Below are 17,041 nucleotides of genomic sequence, written 5' to 3'. Positions count from 1 at the left end.
AAAGCCAAATGCAAGGTCCTGCACATGGGTTGGGGCAATCCAAGAATAAATACAGGCTGGGTGGAGAATGAACTGAAAGCAGCCCCAAGGAGAAAAACTTGTGGGTTTTGGTGATGAGAAGCTCAACAGGAGCCGGCAGTGTGCACTTGCAGCCCAGAAAGCCTGGTCTGCTTCTTGATGAGCATGTAGTCATCAGAAAAAAGAGGGGTTTACTGGCCAAAAGTATTTGACAGATAACTTTGGAATTTAAAAAATGAAGTAAAATATTAATAATTGATTGTTCACGGTCAATACATGTTAGCAAAAAAGGTGGCTAATGTATCTTAATACTGAATTAGATCCCAAAAGTCCATTTCAAGAGAACACAGCAGAGTAATCAGAAAAGAAAAAATAATTTTGTTAAATTATTCGCAGTACAATATTAATTGATCTCCAAACCTACATGGTTCCCCCTGTATGCCAGCTTTATAAAATACAGAACAGGCTGGAACAACCTTAAACTCAATACTGGAAAACTAGTTCAAAACATTGCTCAGACTAGAATAGAAATTGTCTAAAATACATGTTCTATCACACATAAGAGAAATAGTAAAACTAAGGCAGTACCAAGAGCTGAAACACTGTGGTCTCTTGGCAATTGCCTGAGATGTCTGTTACGTGTAAGAGCTGCTATTTAGCTTGTAATTTTACAGTGTCAGCAAAACAGCTATCAGGTACTACCCTAATTCAAACATAAAATAACAATAACCCTTCCAGTCTTGCAGCTGAGGTTAAGAAAAATTAAGCATCAATTCAAGCTGAGTTTGGGTGAAGCTTTTGATGCTCATAACCTATTATCATAGCTCCTGTCCAGAGCTGCGGAAGTGTGTGATGGTTTTCCTCCCCAGCTGTCTGGCTGCTATGAGACTCTGAAAGAAACTAGATTATAAAAATGGTTCTTCTGCTTTTTATCCCTAAAATATGGAGGACCTGAAAGTTGCCTTTAATGCTCCACCTAGTTAATGTTCTGGTAATGGTCTCACACTGTAAATTCTTACTCTTTTACCAAAAGATCCACATTCCTCTGCGCTGAGCAATTCTTATTTTTTTTTTTTTTTAGAATGCTTTTAGACATTTTAGACAACAACCCACAAAATAACCTATCTTTTCCCTCCTTACTCCTCTCCACCCCCCCCCCCAATTTCTACTGGGGTAGCATTTAGTATAAAAACAACCTTTCCTGTTTACCACATAACTGACCTGTGCTCATGCTCAAGAGATTGCTATAGCAGCAGTCAGGTCACTGGTATCCTTTTGTGCAGAGTGTTCCTGCTTCGACAGAGGAGGAGAAAGAAAAGAAACATCTCCCTGGAGCAAAGAAACTTCCAGGTCCTGCTGTCAACTTGTCAGAGATTCAGAACATAAAGAGCGAGCTGAAATTTGTCCCCAAAGCTGAACAGTAGCTGGAAGAAGCAGGTGAGTAAAAGAGAAGCCCTTTGCATGGCTCTAGGAGAAGCAGGCTGATCCAGAAACCTCTTGGGTTCAAAAAATGTCTTTCCAGTCACTGCAGAGGACTGAGAATCACGCCCCATATCTCAAAGACAACATATAAGAAGGAAACGTTGTAATCCTTGGAATTCTCTGTTACGTCAAACATGGAGCATACAGGAGACTATATGTGATGACACATGTCAACCATCAACCAGCCTAACAAAAAGTGCATTTAGCTATTAGGAATACTGAACCAGCTTAAAAAATACTAGCTTCTTACTTCACAAGCACAAGTTTCAGTTTTACAGAATATAGGACTTGTATTTGTATACTTTAACTACAAATAAATATTTTACAATGCAAATAAATTTATTGCACTGATGGACAGCTAGGTCAGTATTTTTAAAAAGCTCCTTTTTAGCAGATACTTGGTACTATTTTATTTCTGTAATTCAAAACTGACATTCCAATGGCTCCTCCGTGTATTTGATCATGCATATATACCCGATGCCACCTGTGCCACCCAAGGATTCGCTACATATGTATGTGGGGCTCAGATATATGATACAGGACCCTGGGGAGATCTCTGCTCCTCTAAGGCAGCAGTCAGAGAGCAGACAGGAACACTCAGGCACTGCTGACAGCAACACACATCTATGGGTTGAGCCACTCATCTATGACTAGCACCACAGCTCATAGTTTATCTTATTTTGCTCAATGTCCAGCTGGAGATCAGTGGCGAGTGGTGTCACTGAGGGGTCTGTACTGGGACCAGTACTGTTTAATATCTTCATCAAAGACACAGACAGTGGGATTGAGTGCACCCTCAGCAAGTTTGCAGATGTATCAAGGGTAATGTCACCACTTGTGTGATTGACAAAACCACTGATGCAATTGATACACCTAAGGGAAGGGATGCCATTCAGAGCGACCTGGACAAGCTCAAGAAGCGGGTCCATATGAACCTCATGAGATTCAACAAAGCCAAGTGTAAGATCCTGCACATGGGGTGGGGCAACGCTCTGGTATCAATACAGGTGGGGGGATAAAGGGATTGAAAGTAACCCTGTGGAGAAGGACCTGGGATGCTAGTGGATGGAAAGCTGGGCACGAGCTGGCAGTGTGTGCTTACAGCCCAGAAAGCTAACTGTATGCTGGGCTGCATCAAAAAGAGCATGGCCACCAGCTCAAGAGAGGTGAGTCTCCCACCTCTACTCTGGTGAGACCCCACCTGCAGTACTGCGTTCAGTTCTGGGGCCCCCAACATAAGAGGGATGTGGACCTGTTGGAGTAATTCCAAAGAAGGGCCATGAAGATGATCAGAGGGCTGGAGCACCTCTCCCATGAAGACAGGCTGAGAGAGCTGGGCTTGTTCAGCCTGGAGAAGTGAAGGCTCCTGGGACACCTTATAGCAGCTTCCAGTACCTAAAGGGGGTGTATAAAAAAGACGGGTACAGACCTTTTAGTAGATCCTGCAGCAATAGGACAAGGAATAATGGTTTTAAATTAAATTAGAGTAGATTTAGACTAGGTATAATGACAAAACTTTTAGAGTGAAAGGCATGAAGCACTGGTGCATATTGCCCAGAAGTATGGGTGCCCCATCCCTGGAAACATTCAAGGTCAGGCTGGGGTCTCTGAGCAGTCTGATCTAGTTGAAGAAGTCTCTGCTCATTGCAGAGAGGGAGGACTGGATGACCTTTAAACGTCTCTTCCAACCAAACCACTCTCTGATTCTATGATAATTTTATTTAACAGGAAATATTCAGCACTTCAATGGAGATTTCAGAATAATTTCCATCTGATTTCAAACAAGGACCATAAAAATATGTTGCTCTGTGTTCTGAGCCTTAAGGAAATTAGTGATCATTTCTGTCCATGGATTTAACCTCTGATTTTCTTTGAAAAGCATGAGTCAGTAAAGTTGCATCAGGCAGCTACAATGAAAATTCAGATGTACAGAGAAGTTTCAATAAAGAAAAATACCTGGCTACTATTAGAAGGTAGTTGTGTCATATACTAGTCACATCAATTGCCAATTCTGCCTATTGACACAAGTACTTTTTACTGTGAAAAGAGGCAGAGGAGCCAGGCTGAGCAGAACATCACCTGGAATTTGCTGCACAGAAACATAAATGAAGAACAAAATAAAACAGAAAGCAGTGCAAAAAAGTTCTTGGAACGCAGAAGTGCTACGGACCAGCAGTCCTGAAAGAAATAGCATGTAATCTGAGCCAATTACCCCAATACACACTGCAACATTTACTTATTTCTTATGTACAGCATAAATATGCCATTTAGAAGGAGAAAGTGCTTCATTTTTCTTGCTTTTATCCTTCTGTGTCAGTGTTCCTGTTATTTTAAAGAAACAGTGCAGTCTTTCTTTCCAGAAAACTCAGGATATGGAAAATTAACATTTTTAAAATACAATGCTGTAATCATTGGCCTAAAGTGGTGCCTAAAGAAATACGAATTTTTAATAATGGGCTTTAAAGAGGTTTCTCTCTGTAAGAGAAATTTAGACATATATTTAGCACCATATTTGTTCTCTGATGATTTCTATTTTAAAGTTTAAATCAGGTTTTTAATAATTACCTTACTGAGAGCCTGACAGAAACATGTAGGCTCACTCTAAAGGAACGATTTCTACAGAATGATCAGCAAAGTAAAGGGCATCTTAAAAGCTGCGAGGTCATTACGTCTCCCTCTTTCTTTTAATGTTGTATTGGTCATCAGGTCCTGACAGTGACACAGTCTCTAGATTTTTAATAGTATAGTCACAGATCATACCCAAACACTTAGTTTGTGAAGATTTATGGGCACAGTACTCACTGGAGACTAGGAGTTTGGCTTTGGCTGCAGTGTAAGCTCTAAGCAAAAAAATTAGATGTAAATCAATCACTTGCCACATCCACAGCTTTGAATAGTACTAAATCTGAAGATTTTCCCCTATAGAGGACATTCATCAGTTCAGTTGTTCTAGGCATGACCTGCAGCCTTGTAGGAAATCTGATTTAGTCAGTGAATTGTTTTATGACTGACCATGCCACGCCAGTGAAGATTATTTTTATTTACAAGAAATCCATGCTCACATCTGCCTGATACTTTGTGTCGCCTCCAAGATGGGATTACTAATCACCGTTTGGATGTGATGCTGTTTGAAGAATGGTTAACTGACTGGTCAATGTAATATGCCTGTGCAGAGAGCATGCTGATAAATGAGAGTGTTGTTTAGTTTTCACAGTTTGGAAATTGATTCTCTCTCACATTAGTACAATAAACTTATCAGATATTAACTGTTGAGGGATTTCCCTTTGATAGTATTTTTATATTTCTGGTGGTATCCTGTAGGATATACCCAGTATTGACATTTTTCATTGGATATTATCAGTAAAGTGCAAGTCAAAATGGTGAATTTTGATTTAATTTTGATCCATTTTATCTTGCTTGGCATTACAGAGTGCAAACTGATTATCAAAAATAAGGAGCCTACAAAACAGTAGATTAGGTCATTATTTGCAAACCCATTCCCACATACACGTTTACACTTTAGAGTAACTTCTGTTAAATATCTTTGATCTTGCTCTTTCACTGAATTTGGGCACATGAATAGAATTGCTAAGATTGTAGTTGTGAGTCTAACGGTTTTTGGGAGGGATATAATTAGTAAAATGTCATGAAGCTGGATTCACTGGAGGTCATCAAGTGCTTATCAGTTAAGGTATTACTGTAGTCATATCCTGCTCCTGGTCTATCATCTATAATTAACTAATTAGTATACTCTTCTTTGTCATAAAGATATTTCTTTTCTTCCATAGACCTGTAGTTGATGTGTTTGATGCAGCTAGTTTTAATATGCAGTGTGAGTTGTGATTAATTTTACTTTTCTCCATCTACATTTTTTGTGCTGCTCCTTTTGCATATGCACATGAGCAAAACATAGCAAAATAAAATAGTAACAAAACAGCATACACTAATCAGCTAAATATAAGTTCTATTGGATAGGTAATGGTAGGAAGCATTTAATTTGTGAAAAATGGAGCTTGCTATGGCTACTTACTGCTGATTGTTGTGATATCTTATGTGATATCTAGTATGGTGATTGTACCCGAAAATGGGCCAAATCACAAACTGGCATTTCACCTGAGAATATGTATAATTGTAGCCAGTTATTGCTGCAGCTCATGTTTGCTCTTCATTCTGTACCCCTGTCATTTTGTGCCCTGAAATGTGGGGGTTGTGCAACAAGACATGTTGTGAGCTCTTGAAACAGCCCCACTGTTTTAAGAAAATTTGTTCATTTTCTTAAGCCCAAGTACCCAGCCCTTGTGTGAGAGAAGGGAATCCTGCATGAAGAGGATACCAAGGGAGATTATGAGCTCGGATCTCCTTAGCTGGAGTGGGAACAGTGGGGTGAAGAAGGAGGATGTGCTGCAAGAATTTCTGCAGAACCCTGTGCCAAAGTCAAGAGGAAGCTTGGGGCGATCTCATCAATGTATATAAGTACCTGAAGGGAGGGCGCAAAAAGGGCAGTTCCAGGCTTTCCTCAGTGGTGCCCAGTGACAGGCCATCCCCAGCTCCACTCACTGTTTGGCCTGTGTTAATTTCAAAGTACTTGTGTTTTTCTGACCTTGGTTTCCTACCATCCTGCTACCTTTAGTTCAGAATTCCCAGATCAACAGCACTTGGGGATTTCATGGCCAACCATCAATCTTGCTGGTCACTTCTGTTTCTGTCCTAAGAAACTTGATAGTTGAGAGGTTTAGGATTTTTTAACAGTGTGTTTAAAGTTCTTTTGGTTTACCTTTCAGGTTTGTTGAGTCTACTTATGTCATTCTTTCAGACTTTAAAACAGAAGAGCTAGAAATTTCTTTTCAAAGAGAAAATTGGAATCTCCAGGACACAATTTAATTATCAGAGGAATCTTTGGAATATTATCTCCTCTGGCAAAAAAAAAAGAAGAAAAGTTATTCATGTTTTGTTTCCCACACTTTATATGTCCAGAAGTAAAAATTGTTCACTGTCTCTAACGTGGCCTGCAACTGTCCATCATGAACTAAGAGCCTCTTCCCTGCCACTGATGCAATGCTGTGGTAAGCCCCAACCATGTCATTCTTTTGCAAGTGAAGGAGAGGTTTCCTTCTCATGTTGAATGGCACAAGTGAGGAGGAAAGCAGACTGGAGAGACTTTGCTTTCTAGATGCCTAAGAAAGCTTGAAAGTATGTGTTGATTTTACTGAGTAAAGACCACAGCATATTTTTATGAACAACAAATGCTTCTACATAAGCTAGTTAGGAAAAGATTGTGTTTTATGGTTTTGAAAACAGACTAATAACTTCACAACAAGAACTGAAAAATCAGAAAACATTTTGCTCCAAAGCAAACTACAAGGATTGACACTTGTATTTTTTCCAAAAAATGGAATATGCAGAGAAGTCTCTTATTTTCAAACTGTGTCTTCAAGCGAAACGTTTTTATTGCTGGAAGAGACAAGCATAAAGTAATAACTTAAAGAACTCTCTACTGATTTTTAGAACATGAGTGTGTTATTTACTTCTCTACCTTCCCTGTACTTATTGTCTGCAGACATGTAGAGATGGACAGGCCTCTACACACAGACAGAAGAAATTTCTTTATTGAGCTTCTTGCTTTGAAATGTTAACACCATTAAAGTAACAAAATACTGCCACCCTATTTTGGTTTCCCCACATACTCCTCCCCACAAATTCTCAAGTAACTCCATTCTTGAGTAGCAGTCATCAGTTTCTGGGAGAAAGTTGCAGGTATTTTGTTTGAAAGCTGAAAATTCTCCTTTTTTTTTTTTTTTTTTTGGAAAAAATTGCTAACTGCTGTTTCATAACTGCTTTCCTGTGGTCACTCTATCAGTTACTTGGTCCTGAACTTCAGTTGTCAGACTCTTACACAGAAACCCCTATGTTTCCATCAGTGCTGTCCATAATAGATTTTTCTAAGAACTAAACTTTTCAGTCAGTTCCTTGAATTAGATGAAATTTCTGGTCTGACATCCCTCGAAGCTCAGAAAGGCATGAGGCCTCCTGATAACACCGGGCATGAAGGGATCAGTGAAGCATGAAGATGGAATATAGTCAGCAGGCTTTTTCTTGCTTATCTCTTCTATGTGTGTTAAGAGGTAGTATTAATGATTTTTTTAATATATATATATAAATGTAACATTAAACAATAAGTATCACTGGAATGCATTCCCCTTGGAAATCTCAGAACAAGATATCAGGAATCCCTAAAATTCCAGCTATTTGCTATGTGAACAGATCCTACTATTTAGAGAAGTTTCTTCAACTTAAATGGTGCTTATCCTGAGGCACATGCATACAAACTCATGCAGAACTAATTGTAATCAGGGAATCATGGGCATTAGAAACTGTTTGGAGAGCGGGAAAGTGATCATACAAACTAGATTAAAGGGTTATGGGTGAGATGAGAGCAATGCTGTTTCTCTGTACCTGGGAACTGTCCCGCCAGCATTAGGTACGCCTGGAGCACTCAGGCACTGTAGTGACAGGCATCATCAGAAACCCAAAATAAAAAGCAGTTCCAGTCTCTCTAACATTACACACTTCAAAATTTATTCAGCACAAAGGTTTTCAAGTGCCAACATCAGAGTAAAAAGGCTAACTGCTTTTGAATACATGAAGTGCAACTCCCTACGTTATTAACAGCTCACATAGTTTTATCAAATCTACATAAATTGTAGACAATTAAGATGACAGTATGATCTGAAATATCACAGCTCTGATGTGCTAATCAAATCAATTTTCTTCTAAATTTAGTGCCTCTTCATTTTGTTTTATAGCTTTTATTCGTTTTATTTGTTAAAAGACTACCCAATTATGTTTTCACAGCCTTGTGATCAAGAACCACATAAATTACTGTGTAACTACTTTGTCATCTCTTGCAGGGGTGGCTTAATATTCTACAAGCTTTGTGACCCCTGTCTGGGACCAGGCTCTCTACAAGTGTTATTAACCCTACTCTGGACATACATAGGATTATGCTTGATTCAGCCACCAAATTGCTTCTCGTGTGCCTTGTTTTGAAAAGTGATGCTGTTTTTAGTGCCAAGGCTATCTCTATTTCACACTTGTTTACAAATTCCTTCTGAGATAAATACCATGATATGATCCAGGGGGGTTGTGGAGTCTCCCACATTGGAGATATTCAAGGCCCGCCTGGACGAGTTCCTGTGTGATGTACTCTAGGTTACCCTGCTCTTGCAGGGGGGTTGGACCAGATGATCTCTTGAGGTCCCTTCCAACCCTTGGGATTCTGGGATTCTGGGATTCTATACTAGATCTCACCTTAGATAGGTAGACCATTGTGTGTAGGCAGAGCTCACCATTACAGTGATGCCAACATCTGTTGCCCAACTGGCAACACTACAGGGAAAATCTTATGCTGTAGGTGCACTAAGAGAACAAAATACACAGCATAAATAAGCATCTCTTACAGGAATATGTATTGGTTTTCCTCTCAGTGTTGGTCATACTTTATTCTTGATGTTTGATTTGCTGCAGGTTACAGCTAGTTGAAAGGAATCTCAGCTGGACTAACCTTTCCTTGAACTTGGGAACAAGTATAAAGTGTTTTTCTTCCCTCCGTTTAGTGGTTATATTAGCATGGCTGCATTTGTTTCTGACCACAAATGGCTGACCTCCATGTACAGACATGGATTCAATAAAAGCAGAATAAACCCTTCAGACTTGGTGTTCAGAACTTACTCCCCAGTCTGGTAAAGTTGCCATAATATTGCCTTTAATTTAATAATTCATTTATTCAACTGATAATAAATCGAGTCCTTCAGCTTTTAGCTTTTCTGGGTCTTTGCTCCTGTTTGTTGCCTTGGAGCAAACCTCATCTTGAAATTGCTGTTACTCCTGCACAGCGTTACAGAGCCTTTCATGGTACAGAAATGTAATCAGAGAGCAAACAATAGCTGGAGCTGGGAATGCACTTAGGGAAGAAGAGGGTGAAGGCTGTACTTGCCCTGCTTCCTAACAAATGAACCACAGGAGAAGCAGGCTAACTGGCCCATGTCCACTGCCGTGTTAGTGCATTTTAACAGCGGTAGCAACAATACTGGTGCACACAAGGAGAGAGCAGGACTGGCAAAATTGCTTTTACTGAGGAAACATCAAAGAACAAAAACTTCCCCCAAAGCCAAAATGCTCCTATTCCGAGGGAAGAACGATGACACTAACTAGATGGTGTTATTTCAAGGATTTGAAACGTGCTGCCTTTATATGCAAGATGTGTATACAAAGTGTGTACTGAAATGGAAGAAAATCTGAAGACTTGAAACCAAATATTCAAGCAGAAATAGGCAGAATACAGGGAAAAGCAAAGCTCCAGTTGTTTCTATGTTTGCAGATCTTGATGTTCTTGAATGCAGTAGTCCTCCCAAGGACTGTCAAAGACTGGGATAGAGTATGTCCTCTACTGTAACTAATTAATTGTCTCAGACATTAATTAAGCCTTTAACTAAGGATTTCAGACCTTTTACGTTTGGATTTCTCAATTTCTTTGGGTTTGTGTTTTTTTTGCCTGAAAATAGTTGAATTGATCGGTCTCTTCAGGGTTTGAATGGAAGCATTTGTTTTGGAAAAAAATATAATTTTTTTTTCTTTTAGTTCTCAAGTCAAGAAGAGCTCTCTGTGAAGGCAAGACACATACTTTCAGTTTTTCAGTCCATTTTGGTGAAAGTGAATTCAGTTGGGTATATCTCGCATGTACCTTTTTTTTTTTTTGTAGTTTAAACCCTTCATATTGCAGTCTTTTCCACTCTATATGCTTTTCTTATTTTTATTCTTAAGTTTAGAATGGAATAGACTTGAGATTGTAAGTTTGAACAATTACTTCTGGGGCAAACCAGTTCTATTTATTTAAGGAGTAGCTAAGTGTTGTCTGTCAAGTTACTGCAGTTTATCACATTAGTAGACATCACCTGAGTCTCTGTTGACTCATGCTTCGAAGTCTTTGTCATTTGGTAGAAACCTCTGTGAAGATGTTCATGTTCTGTTTCACATATGTAGAGATTAAGAGGTGGAACCTGGCCAAGCACCCACAGCTCTGCTGGGAAGCATGCTGGGTCACGGGGCAACTTGGCCCATGTCCATCCCTGAACTTATTTGTGCTTTGGTTGCAATCCACTTCCTGACAGCAGGATGAGAAATAGAGCAGTTAGCTCCAATTTCTTCAATGCCTTACTTCAACAGACACCATAGAGGTGACTGGAACTGGCTCCCAGAGAGGCTTGTATTGACCTGAGGCTAAAGGCCTCATTTTTTACCTGAAGATTGACCATTCTCAGCAAAGTAAAAGCCTTGGAATGCCACCTGCAGTGAGTCTTGACATCTAAACATTTCCACCGAGGCAAGCCCATGGTATGAAAGTCATGTGTAATGGCATTACAGTGCCTTGAGCCAGTGTAGTGTTCCTTTACATCCCCCACCAGTGTCTGGGATTTTGTTAACAGCACAGGGATCAGATACATCTTGGGCAGAATGATGAAGACAGCTGTTTCTGGTAGCTGTGGAAGATGGCAGAACACCACATGTCACTGCTGTATATTCATTTGCCTCAGAGAGGCACTACAAGTTCTGTCTCTCCCAAAATCTCTCTACCACGGAGGCAATCTTGCATGATCTACTTGTGGATACAACTGCCTGGACTTTACTACCTACTGGCTGGCTGGCCACACCATTAAAGAGGGGAGCTGAAGTGCCCCAGACCCTGGAGCAGGCAGAGGGGAGTAGAGAATATATAGTCCAGCGTGTATGACACCACCTTCTACCTTGACTGCTGTGTTCTGAAGGGCTGGATAAAGGCCAGCATTGTCTTCCCCTGCCAGGGTGAACTAGCATTGTTCAGGGATGAGTCCTTGTTCCTCCCAAGAGGAAACTGACTGTAAGGAGATGCACAAGGTTACAGAAAGAAGTAAGGGAGGTGGAGATTCCAGTCTCACCCACAGTTTTCAGTGTCTCTGTCCACTCAGAAACCTTCTGCCTTGCAACAACCTGCTCTTCTGCTACCTCAAAGAGATGGCCCTGCATATACTGTTAAGAAACCTTGAACCACTTCTGCAAGCAGCATCGTGAAGCTTGAGGGGAGTCCTGTTGAGGTACAGCTAATAGGAAAAACTAAAAACAATCAGATTGTCTCCTCTGGGGCTTCAGCAATGTCCCGAGTAGAGCCATGAATCATTTTCCCTCACACTGGGTTTGCAGTGTGAGCCATCTCTTCCAGATTCGCACCTGAGTACTTTTTGTATGAACAAGAAGAATAATTTGAAGGGAAGGAAGGAACGTGCTTGTGCCACCCCCGTTCTGCCTTGGCTCAGCGATTATCACACATACCCAGCCAGGATGCATGAATAAAGCAGGTCAATTTCTTCTTCTCCTCAAAAGGATTAAACCTGACATTTCTTGCCTCCCTGGAGACTGCAGAGTAGCTTGGCAGGGGGGACCCTTTCTAGACTTTGAGCTAAAGCTAGGCTGCTGTGCAGAAATGAATTAAAATTAATCTGTAGACAAGTGAGCCTTGCGGCAGCTTAGCAATGTAGAGCTCAGCTGGCAGCAAGGAAACCTGCTTGCATGTGCCTTAGCCTGTAGATTGCTGTGTACCTTGTCTAAAAGCTAATCTGTGTAGCAACAGTTTCCTCAAGCTGTGCTTTAGAAGAAACCAGGGTAGATGCTGCTGTGTTTTTGTACTAAGCCTGATGCAATTAGGTAGGTGCTGAGGAGGAAGGTGTCTGTGGAAACCCACCAAGTTTCTGGCTTATGCTCAGGATTTCATGTCTCCTTGGTACTCAGCTGAGCAGGCTTATTAAAACTTGTATTTGTAGATGGATAAGAGCAGAGTTTGAGGTTATGGTGTAGTTGGACCATGTTTTTGAGGATAGTAGTTTTGGAGTTAAGCACCTAAGTACCTTAGGCATCTACATCCTTGGGACTCTGTCCCCTGGTACTGTGGAGCATGATCTCATTGACACTCAGCGGGAACTATGCTCCTAAATTGCTTAAGTGCTTCTCGAAATCCCACTCCAAATTTGAATATGCAAACAGCACATTGTTCATTGTTTAGAGTGAATGGGCCTCTGTATCTTTCTGCGGTCAGATCTAAGACTTCTACCAATACAGCTGTGTGAGTGCTCCAACTGCTACATGTGCATTCTGAGAAGAGCCTTTCTGCAGAGCTGAACAAACAAAGTATTTTCCACAGAACCTGTAGATCATGACAGTGCAAATTCAAACCCAAACAATAATTGGCCTTGGATGCATCTTTTGCTGTTGCAATTTTTTTAATTTTCAGTTTGTTTAGTCAAAAAAATGTTTTGTGTTGTGAAGAAGGATGTCATGGGAAAATTTGGTTCTCCCATTTGTCTTCCACTCAATCCTAATACCTCATTTCTAAATGCTTGCCTGTCACAGACTGCAAATTCATGTATTAACAGCACAGTCTCGTACAAACAACATGGTGTAATGCCTCCATTTACATTTTGAAGAAATCTATTTAATTCATGGAAAACAATGGTCTTATATTTAAAGCTGTAAGAAATGACAAAAACCTATAAACACTATATATACATATATACACACATACACTCTGGTTACTGATGTGAAAGGACTTAATATGTACTGTAGCTGTATGCATTGAAACCTAAATGACTCTACAGTCAACTTTCCAAAGAAGAGACAATTACTATGCTACCTGCAGTAGCTTTAAAAAGCAAGATAATGTGAGGAATTAAGCAAGTCCTGCATGAACTAGATGTCAGAATATACAGATTTCTAATGCAGTCAGATACATGTCAAATTAAATTAGCAGCCTGGGTATGATATCTTGCCTTCATGCTTACCCACCTCTGAAGAGGATCCTCTGGTTTATGTACAAGATGGCTATCAACTTTCCCGAGCTGGTTAAGACCTCCTGCTTTTTCATGGCAAGGAGGCCACATAATCCAGGAAAAGAGTGTAAAATACTCAGAAGAGGCTGCAGAGAATGTGGGTAAGGGGAAGACTATGCTGGGTTTTGACAGTTAGCAATCACTTTCTTACCATGCTTCCTTTTCCTCCCATTTGCAGTATTTTTTCACTGTATTTTGACTTGTGAAGTGCTAAACATTTCATAAAAAGTATTTGCAAAGTGCACAGAGATCTCTCTGTCTTGATTTGAATATTTTGAAAAGAAAACTGGAACCAACTTCAATTTCTTCTTAAGTACCTTTGCAGAGATGTGACTGTTGTCTCAGGCCCTCGCTTGTTGTTGCACATGCCAGATTTATATTGAAAGAAAACAGGTGGATGAATAGTAGTACCATGATTAATCACAGTTCAATCGTGCTATGATATTATCTGTAGGCATATCAGATGTACACTATATTTATACAGAACAACACTCACTCATATATTATGAATTCTGTGGAGAAGAAACCATATGACCAGGAGAAAGTAGCATTTTTAGAAACTGTAACTAGCATAGAGAGTCAAATGTGGGTTACTTGCAATACAGCTTGGGTAAGGTGGCGGAAGAGGAAGAATTCATGATGAATAAATTGAATATCACTGCCCAAATAGAGACAGCTGAGATTTCTATTTTCTTGGTTGGAAAGGAGCCCCTTCTCAGTGTCTCCAAGATCACAGAGCTTGCTGCTACGGCATTAAAAGCAAAAAATTCAAACTGAGGGAGCTTAGGGATGAGTATTGCTTCAGGAGAGCCAGCATGGCTTCCCCCAGCCCCGTGACCCCCCCACTCCCCATCCTTGTTCCTGCAGCGCAGCTGTACTAAAGTGATGAACCACGTAGCTCCACAGCAGCCTCTCAGCTGAGGAGAAATAACCCAGATGCCACTAAACACCGCCTTGGCTGACTGGGATCTCTGGGCACATCTTCTCTTGTGGTTGAAGAACAGCATGGAACAGTGCTGCTTGCCTTGCCAAGCTTCACACTGCCTCAGTGCCAGTGAAACCACCCCAAATTCTGAAAGAGCTGAAATTACAGCAGAGCCACGTCCCTTTTCTGAGACTTCCACACAAACCTGAGATGCTGGCAAAGGCCTCACTGAAATTTAGCTCTAGGCGGCTTGTGAAGCAAAGCAGGATGACTCTGTAACTTTAATTGCAGTTTAATCTTGAAGAGTGTGCGCAGCAGGCGGCAGTGGAGGAGTGTTTGTGGGACGAGCAAGGATTTCTTAGGTTAGTGCCGAGAAGCTTTTTGTCTTTACCAGCAAAGAAATCAGGGTATCACCTCCCCCTATACAGAGAGGATCTGTGTAAGTTAAACCACTCTATTTTTTCCCTTTTTCTGGAATAGCAGAAGCAGGTAGTTTATGGTGCCACCCTTCTGGGTTTCCCTGGCTACCAAAGAAATGTGCTTTTTCACTTCCCCCACCCTCTTCTCAAGAGTGATGTAAAGGAACAGTGCACTCTGCAGCTTCCTCAGCCATGTGAAGTGTTAACATGCAAAAGACATTTTTCTAACAGTCATTTCTCTTCTTATGCTCACTGAGTTTGTAATTCGTTCAGGTTGTTTTTTTTTTCAAAAGCATTATTTTTCAAATGAAACTGTGCTTTGACTCAATCTTGTTACATCATGATTCTATTACAGAATATTCCCCAAAGGGTTAACGCTGAAACTAGTTTCGTTTTACTGGGGGTTGTTGGTAGGGTTTTGGGAGGCATAGGTTTAGGAATTTATTTAGTGAAAAAAAAAGGAAAATAATTGTTACAGTGAGGTAAATCACAGTCAAAACATTTACGTAAATGCTGCATTGGGACAGTAACTCTTAAGGGAAACTAGAGGGCAGGCTTCTAAAATACTTCAGGCTCTGTAAAGCTGGACATAGGTACTTTATGGCTTCCCCAAAACATGTTAAGTGCCTAACTCCTAGGGGGGTTGCATGTTTAACCAGCTAAATGCTTTCAAAATACTGTCTGGAGGTGGCTCAGGAAGTCTGTTGCATAAAAATAATGGTCATTGCTGTGTGTTAGCAGCCAAGCAGCTCCTATTGTAAGTCTGTGAATTATTACACCCAATATAACTGAATTGCCATTTCCTTATCCCTCTCTTTGTCTCAAAGTTGTTGTGTCATGAATTGTATATTATTGTGTACTAGAGATCACTTTGGACTGGATAGGGTTTTTCTAGTATTATTACATGTGTGAGTGCTGCTTAGCACCTGCATGGGGCTTGGCTTCTGACCCATTCATTGTGGCATGTTCACAGAGACCTTGTAGTGGCAGAGAAAAATGGAGAGAAGTGAACCCTCATCAAATTGCCAAGAAGGAAATGAAATTACTAGAAAATATATTTGGGTTTATTTATTTATTTATTTATTAACTTATTAACTTGAAGGTCCAGCCTTCAAGTATGGGGGAGATCAGGCATACAATATAAGTTTTAGGGCTTGGAGTTATCAAAATGAATCTGGAAGGGCAGTATTAAAGTGTTTGGCACCGCGCACCTGAATGAAGGTGCAGATAAGTGCATCAGGATACTGAGATGAAGTGGAGGCTAAGGAGCCAGTTTGGACATGCCAGTTTCATGTTATACTGCAGAGCTGGGCCCTGCCCTCAGCTGGACAACAGTGGTGCAGGAATAGCTGGGGTTAAACCATACTGTCTGGAGTTTAAAAAATAGAATATTTCTGCACCAATTTGAGAAACTGACTGTCTGAGGCAACTTGTGGACATTAGGAATGTTGAGCAGGATTTAGGGTTTCCAAGTCTGGCAGACCTGAAGTTGTCGGCCCTTCAAAGCCCCTGTCGAAAAGCTGCGCCAGCCCCTTGGCAGGCTGCCGGGGAGCCAGCGTGGGAGCTGATAAGAAACTGGCCAGATGAGTCATATTCAGTGTTCCATGTTGCATCAGGAGAATTGCTGAAAGCAAAATGTTTCCACTTTCAAAGCATAAACCTTTCCAAGTGGAGCAATGTTCCATCAGAAAATGTTGGACCAGTCTGACTCTTGGCATTCTCTAAGGTACAAAAGCTCACTGCATTTTAAATAAACTTCAGCAGCTTCAGCCTGTGCCAACTCTCAAACAACAAATCAAGCAAATTCATCTTTTTCTCTCATAATTATTCAACCCAATAATTCTCTTGTCATTTTCCCCTTTCGCTTCACTGAAGGAAGAAAGATTGTGTTTGCAGTACACTAAGATGCTGTTTGTTTCTAGTTTCATTGCCCTGGAATTTAAAATTCATAAACAGTCATGATATAAATATATATAGCTTTAATCCCTAGTTAGGTATGTACAAATGGCACCAAAATTCAATTACCTTCAGGACACATGTGATTGGACTTTGTTTTATAAAACATTTTTTGACATATTCCTTTCTAAAATCAGCACGAAATATACATTTTCTTCAGGGACAAATGAAAGATGAAGTGTGCCTTGCCAAGGTTTGAACACATGGCCTTTGAAAGTCTAGACAGTTAACACCTAATGCTTAGACTTTTCCCCCCAAACATTAAAGTTTCATAAGAGAAGGAGAGTATTTGCAAAGAAAAATGAATGGCAGAGCTATCATCCTGGAGG

General features: G+C 40.5%; 1 protein-coding gene across 8 annotated transcripts in view; it reads left to right on the top strand.

Annotated features, from left to right (window-relative positions):
- Positions 1–17,041, top strand: part of SMPX (small muscle protein X-linked) — a 41,290-nt gene that overhangs the window by 11,717 nt on the left and 12,532 nt on the right. For 5 of the 8 annotated variants that reach the window (XM_061364603.1, XM_061364601.1, XM_061364602.1 and 2 more), the window contains exon 4: positions 1,302–1,455. In XM_061364603.1, the coding sequence (XP_061220587.1) occupies positions 1,302–1,442 (141 nt within the window). In that variant the 3' untranslated portion in view covers positions 1,443–1,455. Of the gene's footprint in view, positions 1–1,301; positions 1,456–3,228; positions 3,465–3,547; positions 4,078–6,281; positions 6,383–17,041 lie in introns of those variants that run through there. The other 3 variants (XM_061364598.1, XM_061364596.1, XM_061364597.1) reach the window with 3 other exon arrangements.

The sequence above is a fragment of the Neopsephotus bourkii genome, unplaced genomic scaffold, assembly GCF_033783945.1.
Source record: "Neopsephotus bourkii isolate Nb327-2 ecotype Australia unplaced genomic scaffold, CSIRO-AGI_Nbou_v1 NB_1234, whole genome shotgun sequence".
Classification (NCBI taxonomy): domain Eukaryota; kingdom Metazoa; phylum Chordata; class Aves; order Psittaciformes; family Psittacidae; genus Neopsephotus; species Neopsephotus bourkii.
Note: the sequence above shows the minus strand (reverse complement) of the source record. Positions and strands in the feature narration are given on the sequence as shown.